This window comes from Acanthopagrus latus, chromosome 21, assembly GCF_904848185.1.
Source record: "Acanthopagrus latus isolate v.2019 chromosome 21, fAcaLat1.1, whole genome shotgun sequence".
Taxonomy (NCBI): domain Eukaryota; kingdom Metazoa; phylum Chordata; class Actinopteri; order Spariformes; family Sparidae; genus Acanthopagrus; species Acanthopagrus latus.
In genome coordinates, this window is record NC_051059.1 from 6,390,924 (window position 1) to 6,407,713 (window position 16,790).

Consider the following 16,790-nt stretch of genomic DNA (forward strand, 5'->3'; position numbering starts at 1 on the left):
GCGGCGGTCTGATCACAAATGAGATATATAAAGTCAGGTCCTGTATTTATAGCGTTTCAACATTCTAAAATGTATGACATCACCAGAGCTTAGATCATTCACCTTTGATTTCTGCTTTGATGTTCTTTCTGTTGCTATAGCAGAATGTTTGTTGTGGTTTACAAAATATCGATGTTTTTTTTTCTTTATATGTTATTTATTTTTAAGTGTGTATATTTTAAATATGTTTTTTTCAAAATAAACAAACTGTGTTGTTTTCATGTCTAAATAAACTGAATAGACAAACTGATTTTGTATTACACTAATTCATATCTTTAATGAGATAGAGAATTTCAATGACACTCCTTATAAAAATCAATAAAGCTTTGACTCACGACTTGTTTGAACCCATACCAGCATTTTCTAGCATAAATGAACCCGATTTGATTGTCTGCCTCAAGATAAATCAGTTTTTTTCTTTATTCCACATACCCAATGCCTACATTACCCACAATGCAATTTAGACATTAATGACATCACTGAATGCAATACATCAGATTACATGCAGCCTCCTCTGGTGAGTCATTTTTTTATTTAGAAAGAGCATTTACAAATGACAATGCCACAGTCTGTTACAAACAGCCTCAAGCACATGTATGTATACAATGACATTATCATATAAATAGTCACAGATTACCTGCATATATTTCTATGTAGCTCTTTCAGATGTTTTTAACATTTTATGTAACATTGTTAAGAACTATTAACAAAAAGGAACATGGGAGGCTTTCACATTGGAGAGGTATAGAAAACAAAATGCCAGTGTAGCAATATAACAAAATAAATAGGTTCAGGTTAAAAAAAATAAAGAAAGAAAGGAAAAAAAAAAACCTAGGTCAATAGAACAGTTTTCCTGACCTTTCTTCAGTAATTTAGGAGAAGTCCATTCTTATAGGTTTGATATACTCAGTCCATTTGCTCCAGATTATGTAAAATCTATCTTTCTGGACTTTAAGGGAATATGACAGCCGCTCTGTTACATAAATTTCATAAATCATGTCTATCCATTCATCTATAGTGGGTAGATGGGGTTTCAGCCAGTTTCTTGTAATAAGTTTTTTGCTTCCAGCTAGGAGAATTTGGACCAACTTTATATCGTTATTTCTCCATCCGTCAAATTGAATGTCTCCCATATAAATTGCATCAATTGTAAAAGGGATATTGACTCCAAATACATTGTTAATATGTTTGTGGATTTCCTGCCAATAAGGAACAATGACTGGACAATTCCAGAAAACATGGAAATAATTGGCATTGTCCGTCCCACATTGTCTCCAGCAGCTGGAACCCCCTCCCTCATATCTTTTTTGTAAAGGTGTAATAAAAAACCTAATTACATTCTTCCAACAGAATTCACGCCAAATAGTCGAGCAGGATGAAGTCCACTGCACGAGACACATTCTTTTCCAAGCATCCTCTGTTATAATCAAATTGCCCTCTCTTTCCCACTTTTCTTTTATATACCAGGTATTTCCTGATTTGTGATGAAGTATAGCTTTATATAGTTTAGAGATAATCTTAGTACAGGGAGATTCTGATACCAACAAAAGAATTTTCAGAATTCCTGTTTCTATTTTACCTAAATTTGGTCTCAGATTCTGGTTAAAGTAATTTCTAACTTGAAGATATCTATAGAAATCCTTTTGTTCAAGATTGTATCTTTTCTTTAGGTACTCAAAACTATGAAATGTCCCCTCCTTCGTAAATGAGAAATAATTTGTTAGACCTTTGGCAGCCCATTTTTTAAATTTACCATCTGATCTGTTTGGAATGAATTCAGTGTCATAAGCACACCATCGCAGTAGTGAATTAGTAGTTTTGAAGTATTTTTTCAATTGAAGTCTGAGTTTTTACTTTTACATGAAAGTCAAATGGACTTACTTAGCGTCTTCGTGAGGCAAGGAAACAACAACAACAACAACAACAACAACAACAACAACAACAACAACAACAAAAACACTTTTAGATTTTAGTTTCTTGAAGTGGGAATTGCTGGTGCGTTCACACAAAAGTCGGGAAAGGTGCAAGTGTCACTTAACTATCTGTTTCAACTGGGCAAACCGAAATGGTTGTGAATATAATTACCATTTTTACCCTCGTTGGCTAAGAAAACTACGATGCTATCTGTCCCTTAAACGTCATGTCTTGAGAAATCACATAGATGATACAGCGCAGATATATTATAACGATGATGGAAAATACTTGTGCCATTGAGTTTTTAAAGTAACAACGGGGTATTTCCCGACAGCCCATGAATGCAACACTAGCTTTTGCGTCCAGTGCCTGACATGGTAGTAGCATCACAACAGCGTTTGAATGGGTTTTTGTCGGGCCTCCATTAAGCTTTGTGCCCCGGGGAGCTTACACGTAATATTTTGGCAACACTGTGGCTTTGTCTGGATGTTATCACCTTCAGAACTTCTCGTTGCCCCAGTTTTCCCACAGGGCTTCAACGCTAAGTAGTTTAGCCTCATCTGCTCAACCGTAACGTTGTACTAACCGACAGCGGTTAGCTAGCTAGCCAGCTAGCCGCTAACAGCTTTCTTCAATGTTGGAAAAGTTGATCTAAATGGGTTGGAAAATAAGGAACTCGCATTCTCATCAAAGTATAGAACGTGTGGGATAGTTTGTTTATAGGAATTTTCACAATGGACCTCAATTTTTACTCGGAGCTGTCGGATGGTTGTGCTCAAAATGTTGATACGGAGTTTTTGGATACCCAAGCTTATGGTGGATACTCTGAAGAAAACAAGGTAACATAGCCAGTGTGTGGAAGGTCGCTTTTTAAACGACAAAATAGCACAGTAGCTAAATGCTGACGATCTGTTTCAGTTTGCAGAAGGCAGCGACAGCTACCTCACCATCAGTGGAGCGGGCCACCCTTTCTTGTCCGCTGAGGTAAATGACTTAATTCGAACGGCATGGTATTGCACTGTACTATTCATTTATGGTATCCTCCTTTTAAACTTGTGTTTCAGTTGATTATGGTCTGACCCGTTGCTCGGTCTCTTCCTCAACATGTAGCAGACATTTCATACTCCCAGTCTCGGCGATGAGGTGTTTGAGATCCCCCCCATCTCCCTTGACCCAGACCCGACTCTGAGCATCAGTGATGCAGTGTCCCACTTCGAGTTGGCCGATGGGTCAGACGGCACCGGGGGACCATCAGGCTCCCGTAGCCTTGTCAGCAACCTGGTAGTCGAAGCCAATGACCCTTCCTTCGCTTCCACCTTTGTAAACTCTGGGTCCCAGGGCCTGGAGCAGCTGAACCTTGGGGCACTGGGCCAAGCCGGAGGGGGAGCACTGCTCAGCTCCTCAGCTTTGGTGAGTTCTCAGCCTGTGGAACCTCACAAAGAATGCTGTTCAGTGTGATGTTGTGTTCGTGAATGCAGTTAAGACGTGTTCTAAATCTCTTTGCAGGAACTGGGGAGTTCCGGCGGTTCACATTTCAGCAGTTCGTCCCCGATGACCATTGATGTCCAGCTTGGCGACATTAGCCATGGGCTTTTGGGAAGCAGTCATCTGTCCACTATCAACCAGTCTGAGCTAGGAATGGGTCTTGGGGGTGAAAACATGAGGCATCATTCAGAGGCGCATGAGCAGCCGCTGTCTGCGACGCCATCACCCGCCGGCTCCCTGCAGGATGAGGACATGGATGACTTCAAGGTGAAGGGCTGCACCAGCAGAGGCGTACGTCACCATTTGCTTGCACGAATGTGTTTTAGATCCTGCAGCTAACATCTCCTCTCCTCTCTCTTCCACTTTCCCTCTCGTCTTTCAGAGGAGTGTGCTGGTAGACTCCCCCATGTCTCTCTCCTCTTCCCTTTCCCACATGTCCACTCACCCGGCTCCTATATCTTCAGTGTCCCCAGCTGTGGCCAGGAGGGCCGGGGGAAAGCCAGCCACACTGGCCTCAGTGACTGCTGCGGCGGGCGCTAAGAAAGAAAGGAAGAAGAAAGACCCAAATGAACCGCAGAAGCCTGTTTCAGCATACGCTTTGTTCTTCAGAGACACACAGGCAGCCATTAAGGGCCAGAACCCCAACGCCACTTTTGGGGAGGTGTCAAAGATTGTGGCCTCCATGTGGGACAGCTTGGCGGAGGAACAGAAACAGGTGAAAGAACACACATTGCATATTAATATCGTCTTGTGTCACTTTTGGGGGAACATGATTATTGGTATGAGACAAATGGCATCTATTTATAAACTATATAACCTAAACTACTTGTTTTGTCTCCACTAGGTGTATAAGAGGAAGACAGAAGCAGCCAAAAGGGAGTATTTGAAAGTACTGGCAGCTTACAAAGCCAACCAGCTCTCACAGGTGAGATGATGTTGATATCTAAAGGATGACCAGTTAATTTCTGTATGGTATTTTCATTTATATAACTTTTGTAATGATTAATCTTTCTTTACAGCCTGCCACTGAGGACATGGAGACTGCCCCTTCACCACCTCCACCAGTGGTAAACCCAGCACCCACAGCTCTTCCCTCAGCCGCTCACCAGGCTCTCCGACCAGCTAACAGCACACTGGAAGAGAACACCATCACCAACATCTGTGCCTCCAACATCATCCTGGACGTCCCAGAGATGACCACACGTTCACGCACGGGGGCAAACAAAGTCACAGCTCCAGCAGCTGCAGTACCCCCGACTCAGACCATCACCAAGATCATCATCCCAAAGCACATGTTGCAGGCGGGGGGCCAGGTGGTGACTGTGTTGCCGGGCGGGGCCCGCGCTTTGCAGCCTACACTGGTGGTGTCGGGTGGTGCTCGTCTGCCACCTCCACTGCAGCAGATGCAAAATGCGCCACCTCCACCACGGCTCCAGCAAATGGCGCCAGCTCCTCCGCCCTTACAGGCCAAGCCCCGCGAGGGAAGCTCCACGCCGGGTCTCGCTGTGTCTGTCACGGCTACACCTCCGCCTCCACTCCAGATAAAAATAGTCCCTGCCTCCCTGCAGGGCAAAGACACCCTGCCAATTATTGTCCCTGACACAGCGGCGGGGTCATCGGCTGCAGCTACATCCACCCAGTCTGCATCTGTGGTGTCAGTGCAGGTGGTGAACTCTGCTGACATGTCAGGCAATACAGACGATGAAGAAGTTACAGAGGTGCTGCCTTCAGAAGAGGTGAATGTTCTTAATGCGTTGTGATTGTCAGTTTAGGTTTGCTTTGTGTGAGATCTTATTTATCTCCAAATCACTCTTTAAATTTGTTTAATTGGTTTGACCTAATTTGATTTCAAATCTTTAAAGGTGGCTTATAATTTATCCACAAAAAGTGCCAAACTGTTGTCACAGCTAACTTTCAGAAGTACAGACTGGTGTACAGATTTCAGTGGGTCATGGTTTTTGAGTAACAGCTTAATCTTCAGCTTCACACGTTTGTAGTACTTGGAACCCTGATTCCCAAAAGCTATGACACTGTATAAAAGTGGTAGTACAGTGGTTGAGTGGAGACCCACCGGTGCGACACATGCAAATATTAAGTCACACTCGGCACAATTTGGGGCATATGTGCGACCAAAACAGTTGCACCCTGAAGCCCTGCCTAACAAATCTGGCACGAAAACCTCAGACGAGGTTATTTCGCTAGAAAACGGCACAGCTGTAAATCACATCTGTCTGTGTGAGAGGCTTACTGCAGCACTGGGGCAGCTACATGTTTCCGTGGCTGAGGCCAGAGATGCTGAGTACACAGTCACTGTTGCCTGGGTGTTTCATCAGTTTTATGGCAGAGTGGCAAAGAAGAAGCCACCATTGAAAATGCTTACTTTACATCTGGCGTAGTGAAAATTGGCGTATACTCAGCAGCCCATGCAGACTGACACAGCTTGAGGAGTTTCACATGGGCAACTGAGAATAACTGACTTTGAAAGATAATTATAGACTCAAAGGTTACTCGACGAAACACTGACTGGAAGAGGGTGGATACTTACGCAATCCTTTATTGTTTTATATCTGCTGACTTTGACATGACATTGAATTCTTTTTTATTTGGTGAGTGCGGGAAATCCCATTCACACCAACCGTGATTTAAAGTTGTTAAACTAGAAACGATTCCAAGAGGGTGAATCGTTTTCATTCTTACTTTTGTTTTCACTGTGTCATAGAGCCTCACACGGATAGATAGGCTGGTGTAACATGATCACCTAATGCGACAAGCCTCCATCAGGATAAAGAAAATACCCGCTACTGATATTAATGACACTCAAATCTGTGCTAATTTTTTTTGTTTCCAGGATGAGATGGAGGTGAATGGGTCCAGTGATGCCTCGGCCATGAGGAGCGTGTGCGCGAGGGCGGGCTGCAACAATCCGGCCATAGAGAGCGACGACTGGGACAAAGAGTACTGCAGCAACGAGTGTGTGGCCACTCACTGCAGGTGTGTACAGGTTTGAAACATGCACATGCTTACCTTTATGCTTCAAGAGAACCTTTCTGAACTTGCATTTTCTGTTTTTCAGAGATATATTCATGGCGTGGTGCTCTATCAGGAATCAGAGCATGGGAACAGTGAAATAAGAACAGCAAACACTTGTTTCTCCACAAAGAGCGAGTGTATACAGATGAAGGACAGATGCTTCACACTGCAGTGTCAGTTCTCTCATTGTTTTCTTTTTTTACATGTACTGTAGGTTTGGACAGTTGCTGTTTAGGACAATAAACAACATGTTGTGTTGTTAAATTAGGACAGCCACAAAGACAAATATTCTACAGTGTTAGATTATGTACGCAACTTTTATTCAGGCACCAAGAGACGTCAAGGCAGCTAGAGAAAAGATCAGCAAAACGAAGCAATTCAGTTGGTCAAGATAATGGTGTTCTTAGATTCTTTTTACTAAAGCCTACACAGGTCAGTTAATACCTGCTATACTTTGCTGGAAAAGTGCTTCTCAAAATATTCCGAGAAAGAGGATCAACATTTCAACCTTTTTACAGCAGCCTGAGACACACGATTGTAAAGTGCTCAGCACCCAATTTGAAATGAATGCTCTGTCTCTTGCAATAACCAGGAGACACACATCTTTGTTTCTTTTCTTAGCTGAAATATGCATTAGTTTGAGTTGAAAAAAACAGTTGGATCACTGTATGCTTTGTTTTTGTACTGTGGCACTACAGGGGTCTTCTAGGTTTAATATTGCCTTCATCTTTTTGTATAAAAAAAATGTTCAGATCATTGGCAGTTGTTAAAGAAATGTTCAACTTCAATGTTTTCTTAATAAATGGGCAAATTTGCTCGGTCCAGTGCTTTATTTTCTCTTTTCTCTATGTTTATTAGAAGAAACTAAGGAACTTGTCTTACTCAACCCTGCCAGCCTTGGTTTGGTTTGGTATGACCACTTATCCTGCACTTGTGGCCAAAATGGCTGGTAATCAGCGAAACATACATTCAGATTCCTTTCAGTTCCTTTATCCCATAGACTAGAACAGAGAAGTTGGTATTTTATAAACTCTGTATTAAATATAAAGTAATTTGGCAAAGCCAGAGTTCTGAGGTCTATTGTATGATTCAGCCTCTTAAAAGTTATTCTGATTACACAAGTTTTTTGTTTGCAGTAAAATGACACACTGATGAAAAGCGTAGCAGGCTAACGTAAGTAACTTTCAGCTAGGGATGCGATATATTGGTTTCAAGACATACCACGATTTGAAGATTGCTGACTATTGTGCCATGTCCATTTTCTTCACTTCTGTATTGAACTCTACCGCATTAGTGTTAAAACAATATATTTTCTCAGATCCATATCAGTGGCGATACCGTTGAGATGATTATCACACCAAGATGTTTCATACCATTGCATCTCTTTGATTACAGGAATTCATTTGTTCATTCGTTCAACAGTGTAGTTTTTTTTTTTTTTTGTAAACCACACCCATCCTTATAAATATTCTGTTTAAAATACTATTTGTCGCAGTTGCAGAAATTAAGATCCACAGTTCACAAAAAAAATATATTCCTGAGGTGATTCTTCACATTTTTTGGCTTTATCCTCCAATTAAAGTGCAATCTTATTCCAGTGTCGGCTGAATATTGAGACAACTTCCAGGATTCTTCATGAAGAGTTCACAATAGTGGCTCTACTAAGTGGATCCAATTTGTAAAGCCCAAAACCGAGGCACACTGGCTCAGTCAGTTCAGCTTTAAACTCGTGCAGCCGTGTGATCGTGGACTCCATGGAGCTGAACGTGATGTTGCCTTTCCCAAAATCAACCATCACAGCTATGCGGTTGCTCTTCAGGGTCGCAGAGACAACTTTTTTTTCTCTATTGTGGTAGGCCAACAGCTTGCCTTTGCCGTCGTGTGTGAGGCTCCAGGACAGCGCGTTCTTCCCAAAGGGGCTGTTGTTGTTCTTGCGTTGGATGCTCTTGTAGGACACGGCGATGTCCCAGTATCCCTCGGCCTCCACCTCCCAGATGTGGGTGCCAGTGGAGAAGCACCGCTCGGAGAGGACCTGCGGGGCTTCGTCAAAGCGGCTTTTACTGGCGGGATAGTTCAGCCTGGTTTTCACTCTCTCGGCTGTTCGGAGGTCAGCGGAGACTCCAAGGAATGGACTGGCTGTGTCCACGTCCAGGATGTGAATTGCTGAGAGACAGACAATTTGGGTTTACATGCACTGTTTTGATCCTAGCTCAGTTTATATTACATGCCCATGTTGAGTACAGAGGTGACTGGCAAAACTTCACACAGGGATTCTGTAGCTGATGGTGGGGAACATGTCAGCAGGTCATTTTTTTTCTTTACCTTCTGTCAGCAGATGTTTCTGGCTCTTCACAGGACTCTCAGCCAGGAGTTCTGTGGAGAGGATTTCCATTGGACAAAAAGAGAACAGGTTAGCTGAGAACTTAAAGAGGTTGCTGTCAGTGGGGGCATCAGACAATAGTGACCACTGATGTCAGCTTATGTCCTCAACAAAGTGTCTGAACGATGACATGCTTCAGAAGCACCTTTATTCTGTTTTAAATATTAACCTTCTAACTAACTAGCAAATAAGTCTATTTCCCCAAATATTGACCTGTTCCTTTAACACCCTCTTTACATATTAAGGCTGTACCAAATGTCACTTTTTTTTTTTTTACATTCAAAGCTTGGTTCAAGGATTTGGAACATAATCACCCTAATCTGTCATAATCACCCTAAAAAAGTAATAATAGCGATTAACTCCTCAATTTAAATAATGATTTGTTGGATTCAATTAATGCATCTTAAACTTCCTTTAATAAATATAACCTGCCAGTTTTGCCAGCAGGATGCAGGAAAATCCAATTAAGTAAGTCTTACATTGCTGCTAGACCACCCTGTTACAGGAGTGGGCGTCCCTGGGTTAGGGTACCTGAACACCAACAAATATGGACTAAACCAAAATATTGTTAGATTAATACAAGTTGTAAAGTTTTGGGTTTTTTTTACTTTTAGACTACTAGGCTCTGGAGTTATCGGAAATGTCTGGATCACACCAGTGGAAACAATCCCAGACAGAATAAAAGGAAATCAAAAAGGACTTGAATATTGATTCAGAATTCAAATGTCAATGTTATGAATGAGGCTTCAAGGCTTCGATTTGGCCATGTTACATTACCACTAGCCAACGTCACACTGCGTCATAGTAGGTTATCATTAATCACTAATCATAAATGTCTTGTATTTGCTGTAGTCACGTAAGCAGGCAGGAGTTTGTATCTTAGGCCTTCCCTCTTACCTGCAATGGTGGAATAAATGTGATGCACGCGGTTCTGCTGCTTATCCAGTGCTGCTGTTAGCATCTTGTTTTCCACAGAGTAGTTGTATGCTGGTTGGGAACAAGGACGGACATCAATGTGTGCACGTATACACATACCACACATACACATACCATCCAAGGAAGGTTTGCTCTTACTTACCGTAATACAGAACAATGAACCACAGAAAGAGCAGCACCATTGTAACACTGTTGATGAGTGAGTCAGAAGAGTTCAGCTTCTGTCAGGACAAAAGAACATATTAGATCTGGAAAGTGTAGCAGTCAGTTTGCAAACCTTTCAATGTCAAAGATAGAGAATTTGGTACACAGAGCATACCGCATGTCTGAGCTGTTCTTGCAGTTTTTTGACAGACTTATTGGTTTCTGTCATTTGAAGCTTCAGCGTTTCGAAGCGCAGGTCCATGTACTCCTGTTGAATGAAGGACACAAACACACACACACACACAACCAATTTCTTAAATGTGAAGATTTGTTATTCAAAGAAGCAATTTAATGAAGTTACTTTGAACTCTGGGACATTACATTTTTCAGAAATGTTTGACCTTTTATAGACTAAACGATTGATTGTTTAGTCAGGAAATTAATCACCAGATTAATCGATGACTAAATTAATAATTAATTGCAGCCCTACACGGCATGACTCTGTAATGAGTGATGGCTGACTTTTACGACAGGGTGAATAAACGGGGAGGATAGTTGAATGTCCGGCTTCAGATTCCCACAGACTAGAAAATCCTGTTTCTCCGCAGCGCAGTCTCTGATAGGAATTCCCCAGTCTCTTTACGAGAAACTGTTACCATCAAATCTTCACTTTGAAGATAAGATTTCTTACTGATATCATAATGCATACTCACAGTCAGCTGTCTCCGTATGACATTGGAGGCCTCGGTGGACATGTTTTGCTTCTTGCTCTCCAGGGCGCACATGTTGCAGATGTAGCGTCCGGATGCGTTGCAGTAGTACCTCAGCACCGCGTCCTCGTGCTGTGGGCATTTCCGCTCGCTGAGGTCACCCAGAGGCTTGACCAAGGGGTGTCCCGTGAACACTGGCAGCTCCATGTGGTCTTTGATGTGCTCTTTGCACAGCGCCACCTCGCACTTCAGACACGTTTTAAAGGCTGGGTTTTTTTCTGTCACGCAGTAGTCGCAGAACACATTTTTGGTCTGTTTGTCCTACGGATAAAAATCAGATATTGATATGTTGGAAAAGGTGTGTTTTGCATTTGACTGTTAATGAAGATGAGTTTCACATTCCAGAACTTTTAGTTCCGTTTAAAGTGGCACCTTACCTTCCTCTTCTTGCTTTCCCTGAAGTTCTCTGTGATGTTGGTTAGCGTGTAGCTCTTCTGTAGCCCAATGGCAAATCCAAAAAATCTCCTGCAGTCTGGGCAACGGAAGGGCATGTCTGAAGAGTGGTCCCTCATGTTTTCCAGACAGCCCATACACATGCTGTGTCCACAGGGCAGCTGATGGGGATCCTTGAAGATGTCCTGGCACACTGGGCACCTCAGCATCTCCTCAAGCTTCTTCTCGGTGTATTCCATTTTTGACGCCCCTTCTACAAAGAGTGTCAGTGAGTGTCAAAAGAGCAGACAGGAGGGAGTTAACTGCAGAGAGTGTACGCCACACAGCAGCTTCCTATTTCGTTTGCTATGAATGAACCATGAGCCTGAGCACGAGCTCACAGAAGCATGAGGAACAATGATTCCTACCTTTTCAGTTAAAGCTGAGTAAAGCCGTCAGGATGGCTTCTCTTCTTTCTCCTTTACACACCTTGCTAAAAGTGAAAGCAGAGCTGACTTTATATTTGTACTTCCTGGAGGGGCGGAGCCTAATAGGAGGAGGATCCAAAGTAACTTGGATGAGATACATTAATTTCAAAGAGGAATACAGGAATGCATAATCAAAATATTGCTGTGTGAATTTACAAAATAAGAATCGCATCTATTATTCATATGGAGAGTAAAAACAAAGTTGCACTATGTAGCTTTGGGCAAGAAAATCTTGAGCCCTTCACTGACTGACTTATTTATGCCTAACCAAACAAAACAAACCCTTCATGCTTCCATGGCTGAATAAACTGAATAAATAAACTGACCATAAAGGTCAACAAAATTTCATACCATTTTATGCAGTGTGTTTATATGTGGCGGACCCTGCCACCTTTCTTCTTCAAACAGTGTTCTGGGGAGCTTATTTTTCTCTGATATCAGCTTCTTGATGCAATTATGGAAAAATAATAGATTTCTGAGTTTGTATTATTACCTCAATAATGTTGCAAATATTACAGTTATTAGCTTAATTTCATTATGCAAAATGACGTAGTATCCCTTTAATATTTACTACCCTAAACGAAAAGAAAAAGCCACAGCGACGCCAGCAAAGTTACTGGTAGTTTCCAGCCGGTCAGTCCAATCTGTAACACCTGTGTGAGTGTGCGTACCGTGGCTGTGTAGGAGCTACATCTGTTTACACTGTAAAAAATGTCATTTAATGCAACCAGTATATCTCTAATGAGAAGTCAACATAAAATACTGTCTTTGTGTCTCTTCTCTGTCCACCAAAGACCCTGTTACGTTAAACTGGTCGTCGTTTTAACAACCTTTTCAGTGACAAACTTGCGTCAGAACTCGCTAAACTGAACATGTCTGTACTTACGTATTTAGCGTATTCTTTCCGTTTCTCCCGTGTCCAGCGACGTGCGTTCATCCGCTCACAAACACACAAGAACAAGTCTTTCGTCATGACAGTCACTTTAGCAGTTTTAGTATGTAATGACATTTAGCGGTGGATTATCTTTTAACTTAGATACGTTACATCCGTTGCTAACGTGAAAACCTGCTAACAACTAGTTTAGCATGACTTTCCGTGGCGCAGATCCAGATAAGAACTAACGCAGCACAAGTGAGGCCATAAATGCAGCTAAGCTACTTCATCTCTACCTCTTCACCTAGTTCGGCCTAAAACTGACTGCCTCGCCCCCTCCATGACAACGCCACACTTCCTGTTTACATCACCCAAAGCATCACGGGAACCCTAGTGACAAAATCAGACTAATTCCCAAATAGTGTGAAAAGAATTTCATTGGAATGACAAAAATCCTGGAAACAAGTTCATACACAAGTCCTCTACACATCCATGTGCATGCATTTAATGTGTGTACACAGTGTGTCTCACATGGCAGGTCCTGGCATTTCAGAGAAGTAATGACTTTACTAAAAGTGCCTTAGCTGTTCTTTAAAGCACTGGTAAATTATTAACTATTAGCTAAGCCATTAGCAACAAACTAAAATCCATGTTAGGCGCTTTATCGTAACATCATACTGTACCCTTGTTTCATGCTGAATCTGTATTGTGAGGGTTCACAAAACAAAATAACCCAAACTGTGTGTGCCACAATATCTTTTTCTTTTTTATTAAAACAGAATGAAAATGCTGTCAAGCAACAGACATTTAAGAAGATGAATACAGACATTTGTCAGTGTGTAGTATCCGTGTTAAGGTATATAAAACTTTTTATTTTCAAAACACTTCTAAAAAAGAGGCCCAAGGATCACATTTGTTTCACCATATGTACACTTCATAGAATGGATATCTTTACTAAGTACTTTATCATTAATGCTAGATTTCCAAGCATAGTCAGCATGGACTGCCTTAAACATGTAAGTCATGAAAGAGAGAAGTCTACATACATTCAGGAAAACAATCAACCATCATAATCAAACACTTTTTGACAAGAGACGTTAGTATAAGAAAAACTTGATATATCAAGAATATATACATCAAAAACGAAAAACAAAAAAAACAAAATCACTGCATGTGCTTTATATAAAGGGAAAGCCTGGCAGGTAAACATCTGTATTTTGCCCCACCACCCAGTTACCAGATATCTTCTATCCGTAAATAAAAGCATAAATGATACCACTGTGTTCCAACCCGTTACAAGACAATCTTCTCTGTGGAGCAGCAGAGTACTTCAGCTTGTACTGTTTGTAGTATGTGTTGTGAACAGTGCTTGGTTAAGGGATTACATGCAGACCGATCATGTGTTTCTCAAAAGGTCCAATGCTAAAAACGTGTCAAGTAGTAGTGTATAATTCTTGCACACAGTTTCAGTCCTTTTAATGGTCCGCAAAATATGGCAAGGACTAAAAAACACGCAAAATCATTACAAAGCCATAAAAAAATCTCACATCATAATGCGACTCCGTGGTTTTCTTAAAATATAATCTTTCTGGAATGACTAAGTATCGAGAATCAATCTGGGTCCTGGTTTCTGTTTCTCTTATAGCTTGAACTATACTTATCTCAGAACCTCCATTGGCCCCTCTACAAATACAATACAGTGTTTTCAGTCTGAGGTAGAAAATGGCACAACCACTGCCAACAGCCACTTTTTCTACGGCTACATGCCAGCGATCATCCTGAATGACGGAACAAAGAATTCACACTGATGTTTTTCCAGGTTTCTCATGATCCTGAACATCTTGCCACAAGTGATGCAGCTGAAAGGCTTCTCTCCTGTGTGAAACCTCAGGTGCGCTTTCAGATTGTCTCTCAGACGGAAGCTTTTGTTGCACTGTGTGCACAAGTGCGGCCTCTCCCCCGTGTGGAACCTCAGGTGGCGCCGGAGGCTCTTCCTCAGTGCAAATGTCTTCGAGCACTGCGTGCAGGAGTAGGGTTTTTCTCCGGTGTGAAACCGCGCATGCCGGCGGAGAATCTTCCTCCGCTTAAACGTCTTCCCACAGATGTTGCAAGCGTATCCATTGCGAGTGTGGGTGACTACCTTCGCGAGCCGCCAAACGCCATCTCCACAGGGGGTGAAGCAGCAGAGCCGATGGCCTGTGTGAGGACCCTGGTGGCGGCGAAGGTCTTTGGGAATAGGTCGATCTCTTTTGTGCTTAGCATCATCCTGAACTTTAATCTCTGACTCAGGCACTGTGAGCACATTCACCAGTTGTACTGCGCAGGGAAGCGTCAGCTTTTGGTCAGGAGAAGTCAGTTTCAGTTTAATGTGGAGATTGTCTTTTTCCTCCTTTGGCGTATGGATTCGCTCCCAAACCCCAGCTTGAGCAGGAGTAGTGGCTCCATCAGACGGGGACGGACTGTAGGCGGTGCCCTTGGCGGTGCTGACACAGGCTGGCTGAGGCTCGGCTTGGACAGGCTTCTCTGAACTGTCGGGGTTGAGAGCTGAAGACTCCTGCTTGAGGAGCAGTGGGCAAACGAACTTCACCTTCTCGCCAGAGATGATATTGTGTGTATCTGGTTGGATCACAAGAGGCTTCTGTTTTGGTGGAGAGCTTTGCGTCGATCCGTGCAGTAACGTCTCTGTCCATGTCTCTGCAGAGACTGAAAGAGATACAGATGCACTTTTAGTTATATTGTTAGACATTGTTTTCTTATTCCGCTTCAACATCCCTCCAAATCTATTCTAATCTAGTTGTAATCCCACAGAACAGAATTAAACCCTTGCCAGACATGTAATATGTACCACTGCTGGTTTCATCCATCATATTTGCTTGTTTCAGCCTTGATATTAATCTAATGGCTGTTTGTGATGTTGAAAATCAGCAATTTAAGCTGTTTGTGTGGCTAACAAATCAGAAAAGCACTGCATCAGAGTGATATTCTCATTGTGCCTCATTTTGCTGTCTGTTTCCACCTGCCAAACTGCCATCAGTTAAAACATAAAATAAATGTGGGGTTCACCTCATTTTAATAGCCCTGGGGTGACGGTGAAAAATCCCAAGGAAGACCCAAATTTGTGGATGCTGCAGTTCTCCACAGATGCCACTAGGTGCCAGTAAAGAGCCATATTATATGGTATTGTTTGTGCAGTAACTACAAATTCAAGTATTTGTTTAAATAGTTCTCTCTGAGTTATCTAATATGCCTATCATTTGCAGAGTGGCTGGGGGTTTGGAGCATTTCCCAGCATGCATTGGTACACTTGCCACTTCATGACAGGGATTATGTTTTGATCACGTTTCAGCACAATTTACACGTGAGTGGAAGCATCACACAAACACAATTCAGGTGATTTGTGTCACTGTTTTGGCTGCTGGTCCTAACTGGTTGCATAACAAAGAATATACAATACATTACCAACATTAACAAGTTTAATGCATGTCTTCCGTTTCTGACAAATTACATTAAAAAAAAATTAAAAATACACCATGTTCCCAGGAAATGTCTCACATCCCGCTCAAATTTGTAACTTCCTCCTGTAAAGTGTAGGGTGAAGACCAATCTAACTGTCTTTGTTTGCAAATCTACTTGTTTGACATGGACTCAACAATACAAATACTCAGATAAAAACCCATCTTATGTTGCCATTCCACCAAACTTAGCAGGTCTACACAGGCTTTTTTTTTAAATATAAAATGCCGGTTACCCTGCTAAAAATTGCCTATTGACCACATCACCACTGGCAGCCCATCTGTGATTTTTACAGCCGTAAAGTTGAGTTTTTTTTGGCTGCAAAACACCACTGAGCTGTTTACATAGGAATCAACGTGTCCAGCGATGAAATTTCCTTGGAAAGATTGTCCTTCCTTATCTACGTGCCACCACCAGATGTTGATAATGCGTCATCACCTCGCACAGCAGAACTTGGCGTGTTCACACGGGTTTTATGTTTGGATCAAAGCCGAGCTGAGGTAATAAGAACGCGGGTCTACATCTGAGTCAATTGACCTGGCTGTAAATGCAGAGTTTACACATTCCCATTGCACCATAAGCCCGATCTTAGCAGGGTTAATTCAACATTTTGACCAGTGTAAAAGGGGCATTGGCCTGGTTTACATGATGTGCCTCATATTCATGGTTCGAGGCTGTCAGTGTGTTGAAGCCTCTCATCTCCACTCACTGACACTTTGTATTCCTCACCCTTCAGAACAACTTCTGTTGGAGGTTCGGAGTGATTTGGTAACTCATTTTCCAACCTGGCAAACTCCACCATGTCCACAGTCTCTCCCACATCCTGGTTAAAGAAAAAGAAAAAA

At 42.2% G+C, this 16,790-nt stretch overlaps 3 protein-coding genes across 4 annotated transcripts in view; 1 reads left to right on the top strand and 2 right to left on the bottom strand.

Annotated features, from left to right (window-relative positions):
• The first annotated feature begins 2,275 nt into the window (after nucleotides 1-2,275).
• On the top strand, nucleotides 2,276-7,283 carry tox4a (TOX high mobility group box family member 4 a). Its single transcript, XM_037084034.1, has 9 exons — nucleotides 2,276-2,792; nucleotides 2,872-2,937; nucleotides 3,064-3,363; nucleotides 3,460-3,705; nucleotides 3,821-4,153; nucleotides 4,283-4,363; nucleotides 4,458-5,174; nucleotides 6,287-6,429; nucleotides 6,512-7,283. Exons 1-9 carry the CDS (start codon nucleotides 2,688-2,690, stop codon nucleotides 6,567-6,569), a joined length of 2,049 nt encoding a protein of 682 aa, XP_036939929.1. The 5' UTR covers nucleotides 2,276-2,687; the 3' UTR covers nucleotides 6,570-7,283.
• Nucleotides 7,284-7,758: 475 nt separating this feature from the next.
• Nucleotides 7,759-12,801, bottom strand: LOC119011138 (E3 ubiquitin-protein ligase TRIM47-like). 2 transcript variants are annotated; one of them, XM_037084036.1, is made up of 9 exons: nucleotides 12,445-12,801; nucleotides 11,499-11,617; nucleotides 11,076-11,344; nucleotides 10,642-10,959; nucleotides 10,104-10,196; nucleotides 9,927-10,005; nucleotides 9,746-9,835; nucleotides 8,791-8,841; nucleotides 7,759-8,631 (listed from the first exon to the last, which is right to left on the bottom strand). In XM_037084036.1, the coding sequence occupies exons 3-9, from the start codon at nucleotides 11,328-11,330 to the stop codon at nucleotides 8,102-8,104; spliced, it is 1,416 nt and encodes a 471-aa protein (XP_036939931.1). In that variant the 5' UTR covers nucleotides 11,331-11,344; nucleotides 11,499-11,617; nucleotides 12,445-12,801; the 3' UTR covers nucleotides 7,759-8,101. The 2 variants fall into 2 exon arrangements, with proteins under 2 accessions (XP_036939931.1, XP_036939930.1); XM_037084035.1 differs by having other exon boundaries at nucleotides 11,499-11,563; nucleotides 12,445-12,800.
• Nucleotides 12,802-13,173: 372 nt separating this feature from the next.
• si:rp71-1g18.1 (uncharacterized protein LOC559922 homolog) overlaps nucleotides 13,174-16,790 on the bottom strand; it is a 4,658-nt gene continuing 1,041 nt past the window's right edge. The window contains exons 3-4 of the mRNA XM_037085259.1: nucleotides 16,675-16,768; nucleotides 13,174-15,135 (exon numbers count right to left, since the gene is read on the bottom strand). Of these exons, the coding sequence (XP_036941154.1) occupies nucleotides 14,192-15,135; nucleotides 16,675-16,768 (1,038 nt within the window). The 3' untranslated portion in view covers nucleotides 13,174-14,191. The remainder of the gene's footprint in view (nucleotides 15,136-16,674; nucleotides 16,769-16,790) is intronic.

Excerpts from the sequence above, each read along its gene's own strand:
- tox4a (XM_037084034.1), top strand. The coding sequence starts at position 2,688 with ATGGACCTCAATTTTTACTCGGAGCTGTCGGATGGTTGTGCTCAAAAT. Across the intron at positions 2,938-3,063 it reads ACCCTTTCTTGTCCGCTGAG|CAGACATTTCATACTCCCAG; the intron begins GTAAATGACTTA and ends CTCAACATGTAG. Across the intron at positions 3,364-3,459 it reads TGCTCAGCTCCTCAGCTTTG|GAACTGGGGAGTTCCGGCGG; the intron begins GTGAGTTCTCAG and ends ATCTCTTTGCAG.
- LOC119011138 (XM_037084036.1), bottom strand. The coding sequence starts at position 11,330 with ATGGAATACACCGAGAAGAAGCTTGAGGAGATGCTGAGGTGCCCAGTG. Across the intron at positions 10,960-11,075 it reads GGGAAAGCAAGAAGAGGAAG|GACAAACAGACCAAAAATGT; the intron begins GTAAGGTGCCAC and ends TTTTATCCGTAG. Across the intron at positions 8,632-8,790 it reads GAAACATCTGCTGACAGAAG|CAATTCACATCCTGGACGTG; the intron begins GTAAAGAAAAAA and ends TCTGTCTCTCAG.